The 17,477-nt window shown below is 40.2% G+C and overlaps 1 protein-coding gene across 1 annotated transcript in view; it reads left to right on the plus strand.

The window, feature by feature from the left end:
- Positions 1-304: 304 nt before the first annotated feature.
- The window catches only part of TRA2B (transformer 2 beta homolog), a 31,164-nt gene continuing 13,991 nt past the window's right edge, over positions 305-17,477 (plus strand). Inside the window, exons 1-3 of the mRNA XM_067538746.1 lie at positions 305-466; positions 10,238-10,371; positions 17,158-17,320. Coding sequence (XP_067394847.1) covers positions 431-466; positions 10,238-10,371; positions 17,158-17,320 — 333 coding nt within the window. The 5' untranslated portion in view covers positions 305-430. The remainder of the gene's footprint in view (positions 467-10,237; positions 10,372-17,157; positions 17,321-17,477) is intronic.

Consider the following 17,477-nt stretch of genomic DNA (forward strand, 5'->3'; position numbering starts at 1 on the left):
CTCCATCTCCCCCTCCCCTTGCAGTGTCCTCTACGTGGGAACTTGCAATATGGCGGTAACCCCTAGAGAAGCTAGACTCCCCGTTTAGTCCCTGGGGGGGAGGGGGGACAGGTGGGGGAAGGGTTACACTCAGCCCCTGGTTCCAGGGGGGAAGGGCCAGCCTAGGGGGGCGGGACTAATCTGAGGACTGGAGGCGAGGGAGGCGGGAGGCGGGGCTAGGCTCAGCCACTAACTGAGGGAGTTTCAAGTCACCAGGTGCGTCACTCACGGCCGGCTCCCGCAACAGAGGGCGGGGCCTGGCCAAGTCGCGGCGGACGGCGCGTCACTTCCGTTCTGTGCTGTGCTGTTCAGTGCCGTGGCGGGGAGAGAGCGCTGGCGCCGGGCGCGGGCGGCGGTTGGTGCGACGGTCGCTGGCAGCCTGCGCGGGACAATGAGTGACAGCGGGGAGCAGAACTACGGCGAGCGGGTAATACATGGAGCCTGAGTGCGCGGCCGGCTGGGCCTCCAAAGCGGCAGCGCGGCCTGGCCTGCCAGGGGCTCCGCTCCGCGGCCCCGTGGGGTAGGGCCGAGCCTGTGGCGGGGCTCGCAGACGGAGCGGGGCGCAGCCTCCGCGGGCAGCGCGCTAGGCGGCCCGTCCGTTGGGGTTGGGGTTAGCGCGGGAAAATGGCCGCCGGCCCGCTAATGGAGGAGGCGGGGACGCTCTAGCTGCTCGGCGGCGGCGGCGTGCTCCATGGTGAGTCCTCCCGGCGCCATCTTGGGCTGGTGACCCGCCAAAGGAACAAAATGGCCGAGAGGGCGGGCGCGGCCTAGCCTGGCCTAGGCGGCCCTCTCGACTCCCCGCGGCCGGGCTCCTGGCAGGCCTTGCGTCCCGAAACACGGTCATGGGTCGGGCGCGGGCCGAGCTTTTCCCTGCGTCCCCCGGAGCTTCAGCGGGCTCCGTCCTGAAAGCGCGGAGTCAGTCGTCGCCGGACGTGGCAGGAAGCTCAGCTCGGCCTAGGCGCCCGCCGCCTCCCCCCCCCCGGCCTAGCACCTCTTCCGGCGTTGCCCGGGGGTGTCGCTCCCGCGTGTGCCGGGAGGGCATGTGGCTATAGCGTGACCCATTTCCTGTGCCTTGCTATGAGGTGAAGTAACGTGGCTGCGGCCCTAGCCCAGGCACCGTGGAGACGGGACTCGGGATTAGAACTCAAGCCGCCTCCACGCTTCAGTTTCTGTGCTCGGCGCTGTACATCGTGCTGTCTTGCTATCCGTGGTTGTGCGGGTCACGGCTTTTGACAAACCGTTACTAGCTAGCAGCTATTGACGGTGTCTGAAATGCCCCTAGCACTTGAGGGAAGAGGGATGGCCTATGGGGAGGGCCAGCCTGCTTTACCATCAGTATTGGTGCATTACCTATGTTTGCTAAAGCCATAGTCAAAGGGATGTTGGCATGGACCTGCACCTCTGCTCTTGCTGTGTTTACAAGCATTATGGGAGTGCTGTCTCAGCCCTTATGCTGCTTATAAACACTATGTGAACTTCTCATGGTGTCTGGCCTCATAGCCACACTTTGTCCGTGATTTTTTTTTTTTCCCCCTTACAAATTGTAAGCATTTTACTGGGTTTGCCAAGGATGGTTGTAGATTGTGATTTTTTTCCCCCCTAAAGGTGGAATAGCATAATTACTCAGACAAGAATACTGTATACTTTTGTGTTATATAATTAGCCATTGGATCACTGGTAGATCAAAATAAAGGGGAAAATCTCTGGGGTGGTAATAAGATAGATTCCAATGGTTCTGGCTGGCCACACTGCAAACTTGATACTTGCTCTCTGTGATGATACTGTGCAAATAGTAAGTGACTTGTGTATCTGGACAGTAGCATCTGACTTGAAATTACAAGCCCTGAAGTTCGGTTTGCAAATCGTGATTGTTGAGAAAGCATTATCCTTCATGTTCACAAGGGGCACAAAATTAGCTATGAAAGCCAAGTAGTAGTATTGCAATTATGGTACAATAAAAGGTATCGTCAGAAACAAGCATTTATTGCAAGAGTGTTATCTTTAGCTGGGTGAAATAACAAATGGAAGGTAATCAGAAAAGGAAAGGTGAATAATTACTTAGATATCTGTCCAAAACCAAAAAGGTTGTCAGTGTAACCCAAATGGAGTAAATTAGTTAAATTTGAAACTGAGTGCCTGGGCAAAAAAATAGCAGATGAAATTCAGTGTTGATACATGCAAAGTAATGCACATTGGAAAACATAATCCCAACCATACATATAAAAAGATGTGGTCTAAATTAGCTGTTAGCACTCGAGAAAGAGCTCTTGGTGTCGTGGCTAGTTCTCTGAAAACATCCACTCAGTGTGCAGCAGCAGTCAAAAAAGCTAACCATGTTGGGAATCCTCAGGAAAGGGATAGAAAATGATTGAAAATATCATTTCCTCTATATAAATTCATGGAACGCCCACATCTTGAGTACTACGTGCAGATCTGGTTGCCCCATCTCAAAAAAAAAAAAATTGAAATCAGAAAAGGGCAACAAAAATGATTAGGGGTATGGAAAAGCTTCCATATGAGGACAGATTACTAAAATTGGGACTTTTCATCTTGGAAATGAGATGACTAAGAAGGAATATCATAGAGGCATACAAAATCATGACTGGTGTGGAGAAAATAAATGAAGTATTATTTACTCATAATCCAAGAACGAGGAGGACACTAAATGTAATTAATAGGCAGCAGGTTTAAAACAAACAAAAGTCTTCACACAGTGCACAGTCTCTGGAGCTCTTTGCCAGAGGATGTTGTAAAGGCCTAGACTATAACAGGGTTCAAAAAAAGAACTAGATAAATTCATGGACGATAGGTCCATTGGTGACTATTAGCCAGGATGGGCAGGGGTGCAGAACCATGCTCTGTGAAGTGTCCTTAGCCTGTTGACCAGAAGCTGGAAATGGGCGAAGCGGGTGGATCACTTGCCTGTTCTGTTCATTTCCTCTGAAGCACTTGGCATTGCTAGAAGACAGGGTTCTGGGCTGAATGGACCATTGGTCTGACCCAGTATAGCCGTTCTTAGATAAACCTCACAAAAATACATATTTTTAACGAAATTTTCTGACTTCCCACACGCCTGAGAACTATGTAGCTGTTTATTTCTACATATTGGTTGGTAATTGAGTTTTTAAACTTGCCGTGGATGTTTTGCTTTTCCTTTTAAAGTAAAATTAAGCTTGCTATAGAAATCAATAAGTAGAGTGTTAATATGAAATCTTAAATTGCATCCATATACTCATCTTTCCAGTAACATGCATAGAATTCCATAGTTTGCACAGATTACCAGTACTGGACAGTAGTACTGGCTATGAAGGACATAGCTACACTGCAATGTAAGCCTAGGGTTAGTGGGACTTGAGTCAGTTGACCAATGTTAAGGAACCCTGGGCTTGAGCATCTGCATTGTATTTAAACCCTACATTGAGACTTTAATAACCTGAGTTCAAACCTAGGGCTCTGGCGTCTGGACTGCAGCGCGCAGACTTAAGACAAAGTATCTATATCCCATAGTGCCTAGCACTCTCCCTCACTCCCCCATGAAATGTGGTTAGTCTAGCCCTAGGACCATAGTACAGTGTGAGACAACATATTGCCTATCCTGCACATTACCAGAAAGCACAAAAGGCTTGATCGGTTCACTCCTAGGAGAGAGACTGATGGTGTGCTTGCAGATTGATGATCAGAACAGAATAAGTTAAGGCTGAGCTGAGATTCTGCCACTTGCAAGGGAGGTGGAGGTAGCAGTGGCTTTCCTTTTCAGTAGAGTGGATTGCAGATTGTTGGGGCAGAGAGGGCTAAGGAAGTTGTTTCATGGAACTGTGATGTGTTTCCAACTGTCTCCTGGGACCTGTGTCAAGCAGAGTTGCAACTACATTGCAAAGCATTAGGACTTGGACCCTAGGCTTGACTCAAGTTTGAACCCTCCAAACTCTAGATCCTCTAGCCCTGGGTTAACACAGTTGCAGTGTAGGCACAAAGGGGGTTGGCCTTGAACCTAGACTCAAACACAGGCTTATATTGCAGTGTAGGCGTGCCCTAAATGCCCAACAATTAGGGTAGGATTCCTTTTTAATCTGCAGAGTACATTCATGATGCTAGATATTATCAGATGGTGTTCTTTGAATGAACACGTTTAGATTAGTGTTTTTCCAATCTTATTTTTCATAATGTTTACATCTTGTACTTAGACAACACTTTTCTGTCAAGAAAAGAACATACTTATGTATACCATTTGATCTCTATTCACAGTTTGGCCTGCCAAACTGGTAGCTATATGTGAGTGTACTGGCTGAAATCCTACTTGCCGGAGAAAACACTAGCAGGGTTTGGGTACAGTTTGCCAACATAACCACTTTTTATCTCTGATAGTGTGGATGAAAATTATATCAAAATCTTGTGAAAACATGAAACAGTGATGGGAAATGTACCTTAAGTCATTAAATTTCACATATTTTCTATACTTTTAACTATATATTTTCCTGGCCTTGGGGCTTTTCAAAAGTTGTACATTTAAGCACCCCCTATCATCAGAAACATGAACAAAATTTAAAATCAGGTACGTCCCACTAGCATTTAATTGTAAAACATAGCCATACAAGAGTATTATTACTAATTTGTTTTTTTTAAACATCTGAGTAGGTAAATTCTATCTTTCACACATTTTTAAAAATAAAAATGGAGAACATAGTCAACTAGCTAAATCAAATTTGCTATTTTAGACTAATGGCTTCCGTGAGACAAGGTAGATGAGGAAATAACTTTTGTTGGACTATCTTTTAGTAAGTTTTGAGCTTACACAGAACTCTGCTGCAGGTAAAAAGAACCTCTATGTAAGGTTGAAAGCAGAAGTTGGTCAAATATATTACCTCACCCACTTTGTGTCTCTAATATCCTGGGACTGGCACGACTGCATACAATAATGGCTTTTGTGACCTTTTTCTAGAAGTTTACTTTTTTTTTTTTTTTTTGCGCATGGTTAGAAGTGGCTTTTTGCTGTTTCAAGCTGGAAGTTGGGGATTCCCCATTTTATTCATAGTACTAAAGTGGTGGGACCAGTAATCCAGTGAGAGGTGATTGATTTTGGTGGAAATAGCATGGGCTTGTCTCCCAGAATGATCAGGCCCTTGAAGCGTCTTCACTGACAAACTGCCCATAATGAAGTGAGATTCTGTAAATTGTGCAAAATCCAGGATTTGAAATAAATGGGAGCATTTTGCACAATGCACACTGATAGCAGTTCCTACTTCTATTTCAAGTCCCTTTATGCCAAATATTGGTTCAGTGACATTCTGGTCACTCTTGTAGTCACACCACATTCAGGCTTGGCAGGGTTAATTGGGAAATGGCTAGTTAGTTACCTTGGTCTGCAAACTTTTATTTGGGAATGGTTGAGACCTGCAAATACTGATCCTGATGCTTTGAATTACCAAATAAGGGCTGAGGGTACTGACTCTCTCTCAGAACTAGAGTCTCTGGCCTTATCTTCACATGAAAAAAGGGGTGTAGGTGTTTTATCAACTTTTAGAAACACATTTTTCTAGTAAAGACATGACCAGTGAAAGATAATTATAGTTGTGCTGAATGGCCCTCTGCTCTTTATTTGAGTCACTTAAGATGTCATACTGATGCCTTCTTTATAGCCTGCTTACACATCAACTTTAAATGGTTTACTAATAAATACAGAATATGTCACAATGTCAGTTGTGAATAAGGTATAAGAAGTTTCAATAGTATTCAAGCTGTATAAGGGGAAAAGTTAACTTCATTTGGTGAAAGTAATTATGCATGGCTCATTCTAAATATTCGGCCACCGTCAACTTAAATGCCACACTTCTGAATTTACTGTTGTAAGTAACAACTAATATTACTAAACTGAAAGATATTACATTTGCTGGTTTCCCCTGTTATTTAGTAGTAGAAACTGGGAATAGAAAAGCATGTAGAAAAATGTGATTTGTACACATCACAAATTAACACTTAACCCTGAGTCCCTGTTATCTGAAACTGCTTATTTTTAAATTAAAATTAAGTTGATTATCCCTTTAAGATAACTGAAGCCTTGCTACTTGTCGTTTAATTATTTTAGAAATGAATATGAGATTGTATTTCCACAAACATTTTAAAATAACAGGTTTTCTTTTAGCTGTTTGCACTTGCCTTATGCCTTACAGCTTTTCAAAACATGGAGAACTCTTAAACAATCTACCTTCCTTAGGAATAATTCTGCTTTTATCACTTCCATACTTTTAGTAAAATACATCTTAATTGTTCTTTTATCACAGCTAGCAATTACCATAATTATTCATGGAATGCCACAAATAATGCAAACTCAGAAGACACAGATTCGAGTTTCTGGTCTCTTGTATTCCCTTTTTAAGTGCAGTTTTTTGGTGTGTGTTTTGTCATGTGTATGCCAAAATATGTGGCATGACTGCTTACAGGAATTACAACCTTGAACCTACTGGCTCCCGTGCATTCACAAAATCCAAAATTGCATAAAGGAGGGGGGAAATGTGAATGAATATAGTAGCAGATACAGGGGAAAGGTGGAAGAGTTACTTTAGGATTGTAAGACCCCTCTGCAATTCCTAAATTCAGGTTTAAAAAATTATTTAGATTAAAACTTTGGACAAACATTTCCAAGTAGAAATTTTTGCTATTTCAACAAAAGGGGAGAGCAGTGGTATGAAATTAACACAGTCCTTGTCAGATTCACACACTTTCTCAGGATGGAGGGAAGAAACCAACTTCTTTTCTTCCACGCTTCCTCCTAGCCACAGCACAAGCAGGAACTTGCTTGTGCATAGCAAGCTTCCAGCAGAAATCTTAATACAGAGGGGAGTATAAAGCAATACAAGTAGGAAGAGAGGCAAAACTCAGACTAGGAAGAGCAAAACCAAGCAAACTAGAAGCTGAAAAATGTAAGAATGAACTGTGGGAGAAACTTGCACCAACACAAGAGGAGATCAATGAAGGTATAGTGGGGAAATACAAATCAGATTCTCTGTTCTGTGGGCTTCTAGTATTTGAGGCAATATACTCTGACCATAAAGGGAGTGCATCCTTTAGTCTTGCCAAGTGAAGGAGTAGTGTTGATTAACTATTGGAGCCATGTCCAGCTTTCCTCAGTCTTCTAAGGATTGTTGCAGTAATGTGTGCCCTTTAGTGTTGAAGGGGAATAGATACTTCAAAGACTCCCAGAAAGGAATCTGGGGACATCCTATAGAAAGTTAGACTGAAACCAGGCATTGGGTGAAGAAATGGCATAGAATCACAATGTAAGTTGAAAGAATTACAGAAGAGCAAAACCAATTGCTTAATTTAGGATGTAGGTATTGAGCATTTATCTTATTTTTTTCCCTTTCTAGGTTTCCTTCTCCTGGGATTTTTTTTAAGGGAATTCCACTTAGTTGTGATTATATCTACATTTGTATGAACCAGTGTGTTGCTAGCCTTAATAGTTGTTGTCTGGCACTGTTAAATAGTTAATTTCACTTATGATGTGATTTGACTTTGGTAATATAGGTAAAGTAACCCATCTTTTTAAGACATGAGTTTCTTGGAGAAAATGTAGTCTTTGAAATTACACAGTTAAAATGAATGTCACATTATAGTATTGCTCTTTGTCTGCAGGCTTGATGAGACCTGGAAGAACTAGAAATTTGTTTACAAATGAGAGCTTAGTTTATGGAGAGCGTAGCAATGTCTGTAGGAATCCGGATTCCTTCCATTAACACAAAACATTGTCCTCTATTGTGTAAGAAGTGGATTAAGGCTTTAGGACAGAAATGTCACTAAAGCAAGCAAATGCTCAAATTCTTCTGAAGTCTAGTGGTTTTAAAACTACGGCTATATAAACAATGGGAATTTTTGATGCTCAATATGTTTCTGTGCCAGGCCTAAAAGAAATATATTTGGAAAACCCTGAGTAAGTTGAGCTAGGTTTAGGAAGCCTCATCTCCAAGATCACTGTTATTCATATAACACTTTGTGAAAGAAAATTGTGTTCATGTAGATAGGAAACGAAAGTACGTTTGAAGTGACAAAACTAAATTCTGAAAAGATTTTAGAGTTTTTGACTGGCTGAATTGGTTCATAGAAACTTAAAATGAGACTGAGTTCTGGGATGGATGAAGAATTTTTCTTTAAATGTAGTGATTCCAGTTTAAATAACGTGTTCATAACTAATTTAACTAATTAGAAAAATCCTATTCTCATTGCATGAAACTAAAATACTCTGAGTGAAAAACCTTACTCAAGGTAGATACTGCTTAGTGTAGAAAACTTAAGGTCTGCTTTTATTTCTTCATAGCTGGATAGTATAGTTGATTACATTTTTGCAAATAAGAGGAATGTCTGACTTCTAGCTTAACTGTCATTGCTTTTGATTTGAAATAAATTCTCACTTCATAATGCTATTTTAAACACTTACAGTAGGCAGTATAAACAATTACTGAAACTCACACACAACCAGTTTTTTCTGTGGGTTGTGTGGAAGTGGTGGCTTCAACTAAAATTAAAACTAATTTAGTTCAGCTAATGATGAACTGTCCAGTATCAAAACACCTTTTTTGTATGAATTTCCAAACACTGGGAATATAAAGTTAAAAAGAAGAAAAAAAATCCTTACAATTGACAAAAAAGGAGTGAATAGGAGTAATTTTTGGCCCCAAGATGTTGTAATTAATGGGTTGCTGATAGGTGAAACAGCTCAAAGTTTAGATTTATTAAAATAAAATAGCAATCTTTTTCCAAACTGAAGATCATTAGGAAAGTCTCCACAAACTTTAAAAAGAAAAACAACTCCTCAACAGGTATTTCAAAACATTCCTCTCCAGTGTTTGCAACCCAAATGTTGCAACTTGTGATTATGTATAAAATTTGAACGTGGCACTGGCTAGAAACTTTAAAATCATAAAATGTTAGTGACTAGGCTATATTTGTTATCAATTCTGAGAAAAATACAAATAGTAAACAATGGTATAAATAGTAAATTAGATTTTGAGCCAGAATTAATGTTGATGTGCGCAATTGCACCTTCAGTTTGTGTGCAGAATTACCATGGTTGCATATGAAAATACAAGGCTTGCATGTGCAGTCAGTTTGCAGGCAAACTAAACATTCACATACCTAACTTATAAAACATGCCTTCAAAATTGTTATAATAATGTATATTAGTGGTATTAATGTTCCTTTATGTCACTATCAGGTTAAGTAATTTAATATACAACTGAATTGTACTTTTCAATTCAAAAAGAGAGATCAGTTTGTTCAGTTTAATTAGATGTGTGTGCAGTGGTGACCTTTTGAAACTTAAGCATTTTCTTATTGATTAAGGTCTAAATATGTGACTAAAGAACTGTGAAATATAGTAGTGCTTGAAATTTTTCATGTCAAAATGACCAGTAAATCTTCAATTCATCCATTGCACACTTCATTATAAATTAGGCATAAATAGATAATGCACAATTACCCAATACCAAGTTAGCCTGATTTGATATCCATGTAAAAAGTAATAGAAAACTTGGTAGATCCAATTCTTGAACTGCATATATAGTAACAAAAAAGTCCAAAAACACAGCATTTTTTTCTAGTTTCAGTTTTGGCACTAGATTTTATCCTGGAGTTTTAAAATATTCTTCATCCTGTTCTTTTTCTATTAAGGTTAATGTTGAAGAAGGAAAATGCGGAAGTCGTCATTTGACAAGTTTTATAAATGAGAATTATTTGAAGCTCAGGAATAAGTGAAGCTGAAATTTGAAAAAAAAAGAAAGTGAATGCATGCTAATTATCAGACCAGAAGTCCCACTTATAGAATATTGAGCAATTTGTGTGAAGTGGGGAAGATGAAAGAAGTCAGAATTTGAAACGGAAGAATGAAGAAAAGGAATAAAAATGAAGTTAAGATAAGAAGTAATCTGGAATCTGAAAGCACTACGCTAAGTAATTACTAGTCTGTTTATGTGTCCCTGTATATTTTGCTAAACATGCATGCATTATCTGTTTAATAGAGAAAGCATATGCAGGGTAAAGAAGTGCCTACCAGGGAAAGAACTTCTTAAAATCTAGGCAGTTCTAATTTCAACTGCCCGGACACATAGTTGAGATGCAAATTTTACCATTTGTTTCACTGGAGCTTGTTTACAGAATTTAGATCACCCAGAAATTGTGTACAAATTAGACTTTCAATATCTGCATGCAGGAATCCCGTTCTGCTTCCAGAAGCGGAAGTGCTCATGGGTCCGGCAAGTCTGCAAGGCACACTCCTGCAAGATCTCGATCCAAGGAGGACTCAAGGCGATCCAGGTCAAAATCTAGATCCAGGTCTGAATCTAGGTGAGTTTACCCGCAAGACAGAAATCTCTGTCTGGATTGTTTTGACAGTGGTGGGATGGACCCTAATCAAACTAAGCCTGAATTTGGTAACAAACGGTTAAAACAGACATAGAGAAGATTTGAATAAAAAGTCTGGTGCCATATCATTGCTATAGGACATAAACATAGGTCTGAGAAATGTGAAGACTCTTGCTTTTCTTTTAACCTCAGAAATGTCAAGTTAGGTCTTCCCTATTTTCTCTGGAAGATCTGGAGTCTACATGTATGGGCTCACATCTTCATTTAGGGGATGCGGGTGTTAACGTTTTAACAATGTTTCCTTTCTCTCAAATATGCCATTGATAATTAAATGTTAACAAAATGTTGAATGGTCTGACAAACTCCTTCTCCTCTCAGCTTTCACTCTCTTGATTCTTGTGATGTCATTGCACTAGTTAATCAGTTGTCATTCAGGCCATATGCCATGGAAGATTTTATGCTAAAAGATTTAAATTAAAAAGTAAAAAAGGGAGCCTGGTGAGGGGAGGCGGGTCTTGGAAATTACACACCTTTCAGACCTTCTTAATACATTAAAAGACATTTTTTAAAAAGCACAATTCCCAATTTTTTTGATCTTAAGGTCAAGTTTAATGTACATCAAGAATCACATAAAGGTTGCTTAATGTGCAATGTTTTTAATTCCCTTTTACATAGTGACAGTTTTTAGTAGTAACCTTTTCAGAGGATATGCTTGTGTGTTCTCACCCAAGAACGGTGGTGCGCATAAGAGTTGCTCCTACTGATAGCAAATATCCATCTTACTCTCACACGCATTAATATAGCTTGATCATATGTGCTTACATAATACACTGACAAGCGTAAAACAATGATAATGTTTGTTCAGTAAACTGCAAAGTAGTGTGTATGTATTGCTGCTGTTTTAAGATGTAGTTGATGCCATATTAACGTCGTTTGAGACATACCTCTCTACTTCTGAGCTGCCAATTTCCTGGTGTCACTAGCAACAAAGTTCCTCTCAAGGAAACTAGTTATGGTATCACAGATGAAGTACTATCATGAATTAAAAACCAAGATATTAAACAATAGGAATAAATTGGCAACTTCTAGTATCACAATGGCTTAACAATGGAGTACCCTAAGGGGCTATCTGAGAAACATGCCTTGTAAATTATTTAGAAAGGGATGAAAAGTAAACCAGCAAAACTTGCAAATAAGACTTAAGTATAGGAATAGGTACTGACCTACATATTCAATGCTGACTAGTTGAAAGAAATAACTTGAACTACTCACACGCATTGCTGGGTTCTAAATTTAATTGTAAACACCTGGGGAAAAGACTGATATCACTGAGCAGAAGTGGCTTTCACTGAGCTGGTCAGTGTAATTTTTTCATTTGTATAAAAGCACAGTATTAGGCTGTATAAAGAATTCATAGAAAAAATATTGAAAATATGCCATGTATATCAGTGGTACACCTTTGCCTGGAATACTGTACTGGTCACCCTGCCACAAAAAAGTACATGAAAATGGTTCAGAGAGGAGCAGCAAAACAAGAAAGTGGAGAGGCTTCTGTATGAGAAGTTATTTGGACTCTTCAGAGAAGAAATGAATAAGGGGACATAATAAAAGTATCCAAACTAATGAATGGCATAGAATGGTAAATCCTGCACTCCTGTTTACACTTGACTATAATACAAGAGCAAGGAGGTATCGAATGAAATTGAAGAGCAAAATGAAAATTCTTTATACAAAACAAAAGGCTTAGGTGTTCATATGATAAAAACATCAGTTAATCTGTATTTTGTTGTACATTCATAAGAAATAGCCATATTCTGTCATATTTCAACATGATCATGGGCAAGTCATTTTAAATGTGATTCTGCTCAGAAACTAATCAACCCTACAATCTTATCTTTGGTTCTGAGTACTAAAATGGGTTCTTTCTGACACACCAGGAGAAGAGCGAGGGGATAATCTGGTATGCACAGAGTGATGATTGTAGAATGTGAGCATGCACAAAGATGCTCTCTGGCCTCTATGTGAGCATAATCTCTTCAGATGGTTTGTACAAGTATATGTGATTGGTGCTAAGGCCTTGTCTTTACAAAATTAGATCAATTTTGCTACGTTGCTATGGGTTATGAAATTTCATACCTTGAGCACCAGGGTTAGATTGCCCCAGCCCCCAGTGTAGATGTGGCTTCAGCCTGTCAGAGAGATGGATTAACTACAACAGCAGAAAAAACTTGTGGCTGTGCTGCTGCAGTGTTGATGTGCCCTTAGTAACCAGTTCTGAGTCCAAGGAGAATAGGGTTTTCAGCTTTCATGGCATTGTAGTGTGAGCAGAATAAAAGCAAGGGGGTATATGTAAGCAGCACATCTATTAAAAGACAGGAAATGTTTCAGATCAGTGGTCTATCTATTCCAGTGATGTACAACTCATTCTTTGAAGAGGGCTAACACCATTGTTAATTATGGCCTGTTGGCTGGCATATACATTTAGGACTAAATAATCTCTCGACCTGCAGAACTCCCAGAGATTGGGGTGGAATATGGCATTTATGCAGCATCTAGACATCTAGTTACTAGCCTTTATTTATTCAGTGCCTTATTCTCATGTTCAGTGAGAAAGTATACTCACGAATTTGACCACCATTATTTCTGTCCTTTATTTCTTTCTCTAGTCTCCATTGTTTCTTGCCCTCTTCTGTTTCCCATCTGCTCTTTCTTCTGGATTTCCATCCCTGCAGCAACTGATAATTCTCAACCTCATATAGGATTCACTGCCTGCCCTGTTCCTCACTTACCCACTAAATTGTGATCACACTTGTTGATATTGTGATAATGGGCTCACCAGTTAGTATCTCAATGGGACTAATTTAAAAATAGCTTAGAATTTAATTTGCAGAATTAATGTCATGTGGGTTGGTCGTTGGACAGTCCTGATCTATTCTGATATTCTGCCACAGATTGTGGGAACTGCTGTATGCTTCAGAAGAAGGTTTTAAAAAAACCCTATAATAGTTATAAAACAACCTGCTCTTAAGGAAATTTCTAACCTGGCAGTTAATGGTTAGATTATACCCTGACACGTAATTTTAAGGTGACACTAGCATATTCCCATTTGTGAGATTCTCCACAGGTTGTTGACCTTTGGGAACCTTCTAGAAAAAGCAGTGCTTTCTGGGACCACCTGAGCATTCCGTGGCAGCACTGAGTGTTCAGAGCTAAGGTTATGAAGTTGTGTGCTTCCCATCTACCTTGTTTTTTTCCTCCTCTGGCAAGCTGCAGGTGTAGAACATTTTCTCCATGCCAGAATTTTTTTCTTTGTTTCCCTTAATTTTTTGTTGATCAGACTTAAATAATTTAAAGTGATTTCTGTGGTCTTGCGTAGCTAGATTGCTATACTGGCTCTGATGTACTTTCCGATCTCAAAGATCCAGAAAACATCTCACTTTATTTTTTTTTTTATTTTTTTGGTGTTACATGCACATTCCTGCCTAATATCTCTCAGAAGGCTATTTCCTGAGTTGGCTTTTTGTGTGCCAGGGCTTCATACTTAGGGCATATGAACATAGGCACGTCTGGCTCCAGGCCTTCCTTGTAGGGTTCTCATCTGTTTTGTGCTTGGCATTTTTCCTGTGAGGGACAGGATAGTGTCCTCTCAAAAGGGGGATGCAGAAGCCATGGCTCTCGGAACTGGCACCTTTGCTTACTTCGTATTGGCTCAATAAGATGAATGCGTGTTTGTCGCCAAGTAAGTGACAGGGGAAACGGAGTCTGGTGCCAGTGACATCAAGGGTGTCTCCATCCAAGTAAGAGCCTTCTGCTGTCACTGCGTGTTCCTTGTTGCCAGTCTCTTTCATCCTGGAAAGCCTCTGGCTAAGTTAATTTCCATCAAGCACAGAAGTAAGTAGTAAAGCTTAGAGGGGCTTTGTGCCAGGTGATAGATCTCCAAGACTCAAGGAGTGGGCAGCATGTGAACAGATCAGAGGCCTTAATTTCAAAGGCATCTCTAGCTCTTCCAGTGAATGCTGATCCCTGTTACTTCTGGCTCTCCCTTTGACAGTGCTGATGTGTTGATACCCCCTCTACAATCTTCACAGTGATTATTGTTCTCTAGAAATCCATTGGGATCCTCCTGCATTTGGAGGTATCTTCCGGGTCATTGAGGCTTTGGCTGATGGGGAGTGGAACATCACTTCTTCCTTAAATGCCAATTGAGGCTTCTTCTCCAGGGCTACTCAGGTTTGCTGGAGAAACATTGGTATAGATGCCCTTTTCTGTCCCCATTTACCTCCATGTTGTCAAGGATCTTCAGCTTTCTGAATGCCAGATGATCATAAGAGCTTGTATTTTTACCCTCCTACGATGAACAAAAAGGCACTAAAGTGCAATCTTCACCCCTTACTGGCATCATGATGATCTGTCAGATTCAAATGGAGAGGAAGCAGTCAGTGATTCCAAGTGATCCTCTGCTATTGATGTCTTCAGATTTTACAATTGTGTCTACATCTTTGTCACTTCCTAATAACTGCAATTTTGCGTCTTTTAGTACTGGTAGTGGCGTCATCAGAACTGGAAGTCACCCCAATCAAAGAGAAGACTCCTCACCTTTTTTTGACATATTGCATTGAAAGATAGCTTGTTGAATCTTGCTTGAGATATCTGACAACCCCAACATCTGCACCTATTGTCACCAAGAAGGCAGATTACTTGCACTAGGTCCTGAAACAGGGATTCCACTATGCCTTTCCATGCCTGACTCCTGATTCTTTAGTCTCAGCAGATATCAATAATGCTGGGGGCTCAAGAGTTTCTGACAGATGCCAGGAAGTTCTCCTTTTTGGAGAGGAAAGGTTGCATTCTCCATGTTCCCAGTGATTAGTCTATTGTGGTCTGATATCGATTGCCGTTTGGGATCAGATATTTCCTTTTCTTGACCCATCTTCCCAATGCCTATCAAGACTGTTACTGATGGGTCACTCTGTTCCAAGGCATGCCCTCAATGCTTTCTGGATACCATCAGATAAGTCATAAGTATGACATCATACATTGTCGTCAACTGACATTGGATCAAGTTCTCTTGCTCGTTGGCTAAGTCTCAAGCCAAAGTAGGAAATCTGCCTTTTTAATGGCAAACTTTGTATAAAAGAAAACTCAAAAGAAAGGACTAGACCTTCAGCACCATCTAAGGAGTTGATCTAACTTGAACAAAATTGTCTGTCCTCCATTGTCTCTTAGATTCTAGAATCTAACACCCTTCATCTGTCTCTCTTGCACCTTCCCCAGAAGTCTCTGCATCAAATGAGTAAAAAGTCATTTGAAACATAGGCCAAGTTTGGCTCATTTTCTTGAACATCCACCTAGTTTCAGATTTGACAGGTTGTCCAGCAGTCTTACCCAGTTTGCATTTCCTTTAATTCCTTCTTGTCCCCCATCCTTTTGGAGATTGAGTCACAAAGGGGAATACGCAGAGACTACTTTGAAGAGAGGTTGGCCATCATGTATTCAAGGGCTTTTATCAACTAAATTTGTTTAAAGGTCACTGTGAGGGTTCAGGCAAAGTAATATAATGCTAACCACTACATGGCAGTCATTGTAGACATGGACAGGTTGTGATCAGCACTGTATTAAGATAATTCAACCACTTAGATTCTAACTTAAGACAAAGCTCAAGGAGTGTTGCCTCATTTCATCACATTATCTGCCCAACTTCCCCTCTTGGTAAGAGTTATACTGTCTTAAGAGCTCTAAGATTTAAAGGAAGGAATTAAAGCAGATGGGGATTGCACACCTTATGATCTCTTAACATTCAGTGCTGGAAGAGAGCATTTGCACTGTTCCAGCAAGCACTGCTTTTTTAGAAAGGTTCCAGAATCTCAAATTGCAGCTGGGAATGCCTTCCTCAAGTATGACTGAGCAAAGACTACACTCAAAACTACAGTTAGTAGTGAGTTTTAATAGAGTAACTCGATGTTCTCATACTCAATATAAATGTCTAATCTTTTTCAAAACCCACTTAGCTCTTCATCTTAATGCCTTTTGGCAGAGAGTGCTGCATGTTTGTTTTGTACTGTGTGAAGAGTACTTCCTTTCAGTATTTAAAGTAGTTTTTCAGCTTCGTTAGGTATCATCTTGTAATAAGGATGAATGAGTGCCTGTTTTTATCTTTTCATTGTTTTATAAACTTTTGTCATGTCCTCTCTTGAAATGAACAGTAATCATCTCCTCAGTCTCACCTCATAAAAAAAATCTTTCTGTGCTTGCAGTCATAGTTGTCTCATCTCTGGTCCCATTTATCTCTTTGACTAAGAAGGTGCCATTTTCGCCGCCTTCTCTTTGCAGAAACATTCATTCACCTTTTGCAATTATATTATGCGTAAACTGCTTCAAATCAAAATAAATGTGTTTGAGAAAATTATGAAGGATTGGAAAATGCTTGGGGTTGAAATGGACTTTGGAGGGTTTTGGGGGCGGGGGAGGTTGGTTTTTTTTTGTTTTTTTTTGTTTTTGGTTGGTTTTTTTGCAGTGGAAATTATATGGCGGCCTGCTATAGTGATGTATACTGTAATCTAACTATAAAGATTGAGTTGAGAAATTTATAATCCTGAGAACTAGTGATGCAATAGGGACTTTCTATTGTCCTACAAAATATAGTATAACATGATTTTTAAGTTACAAACTCTACCTATAAATAGAAAATGGGTATTTGAATTCCTCATGTTAATGTGCATTTGCAATTTGGGAGCCCTTCAGAAGTAACTTAGTTCTTTCTATCTACAGATCTAGATCGAGAAGGAGTTCTCGTAGACATTATACAAGATCACGCTCTCGTTCCCGCTCCCACAGGAGGTCCCGGAGCAGGTCTTACAGTCGGGACTATCGACGACGACACAGTCACAGCCATTCCCCTATGTCTACTCGCAGACGTCATGTTGGAAACAGGGTAAGGCTGTTACCTTTAACACACTAGGATTATTAAATTTAGGGGTTTGTGAGTTTGTGATCTTTGATGTTTGCTCTTTCCCTTGAACTAAGATCTATAAAAGTAATCTGCATCCATCTCTTCTCAGATTTGGAAACTAAATTTATCTTCGTTGTGT

Source organism: Emydura macquarii, unplaced genomic scaffold, assembly GCF_026122565.2.
Source record: "Emydura macquarii macquarii isolate MOO-44397 ecotype Brisbane River unplaced genomic scaffold, CSIRO-AGI_Emac_v2 contig_499, whole genome shotgun sequence".
Taxonomy (NCBI): Eukaryota; Metazoa; Chordata; order Testudines; family Chelidae; genus Emydura; species Emydura macquarii.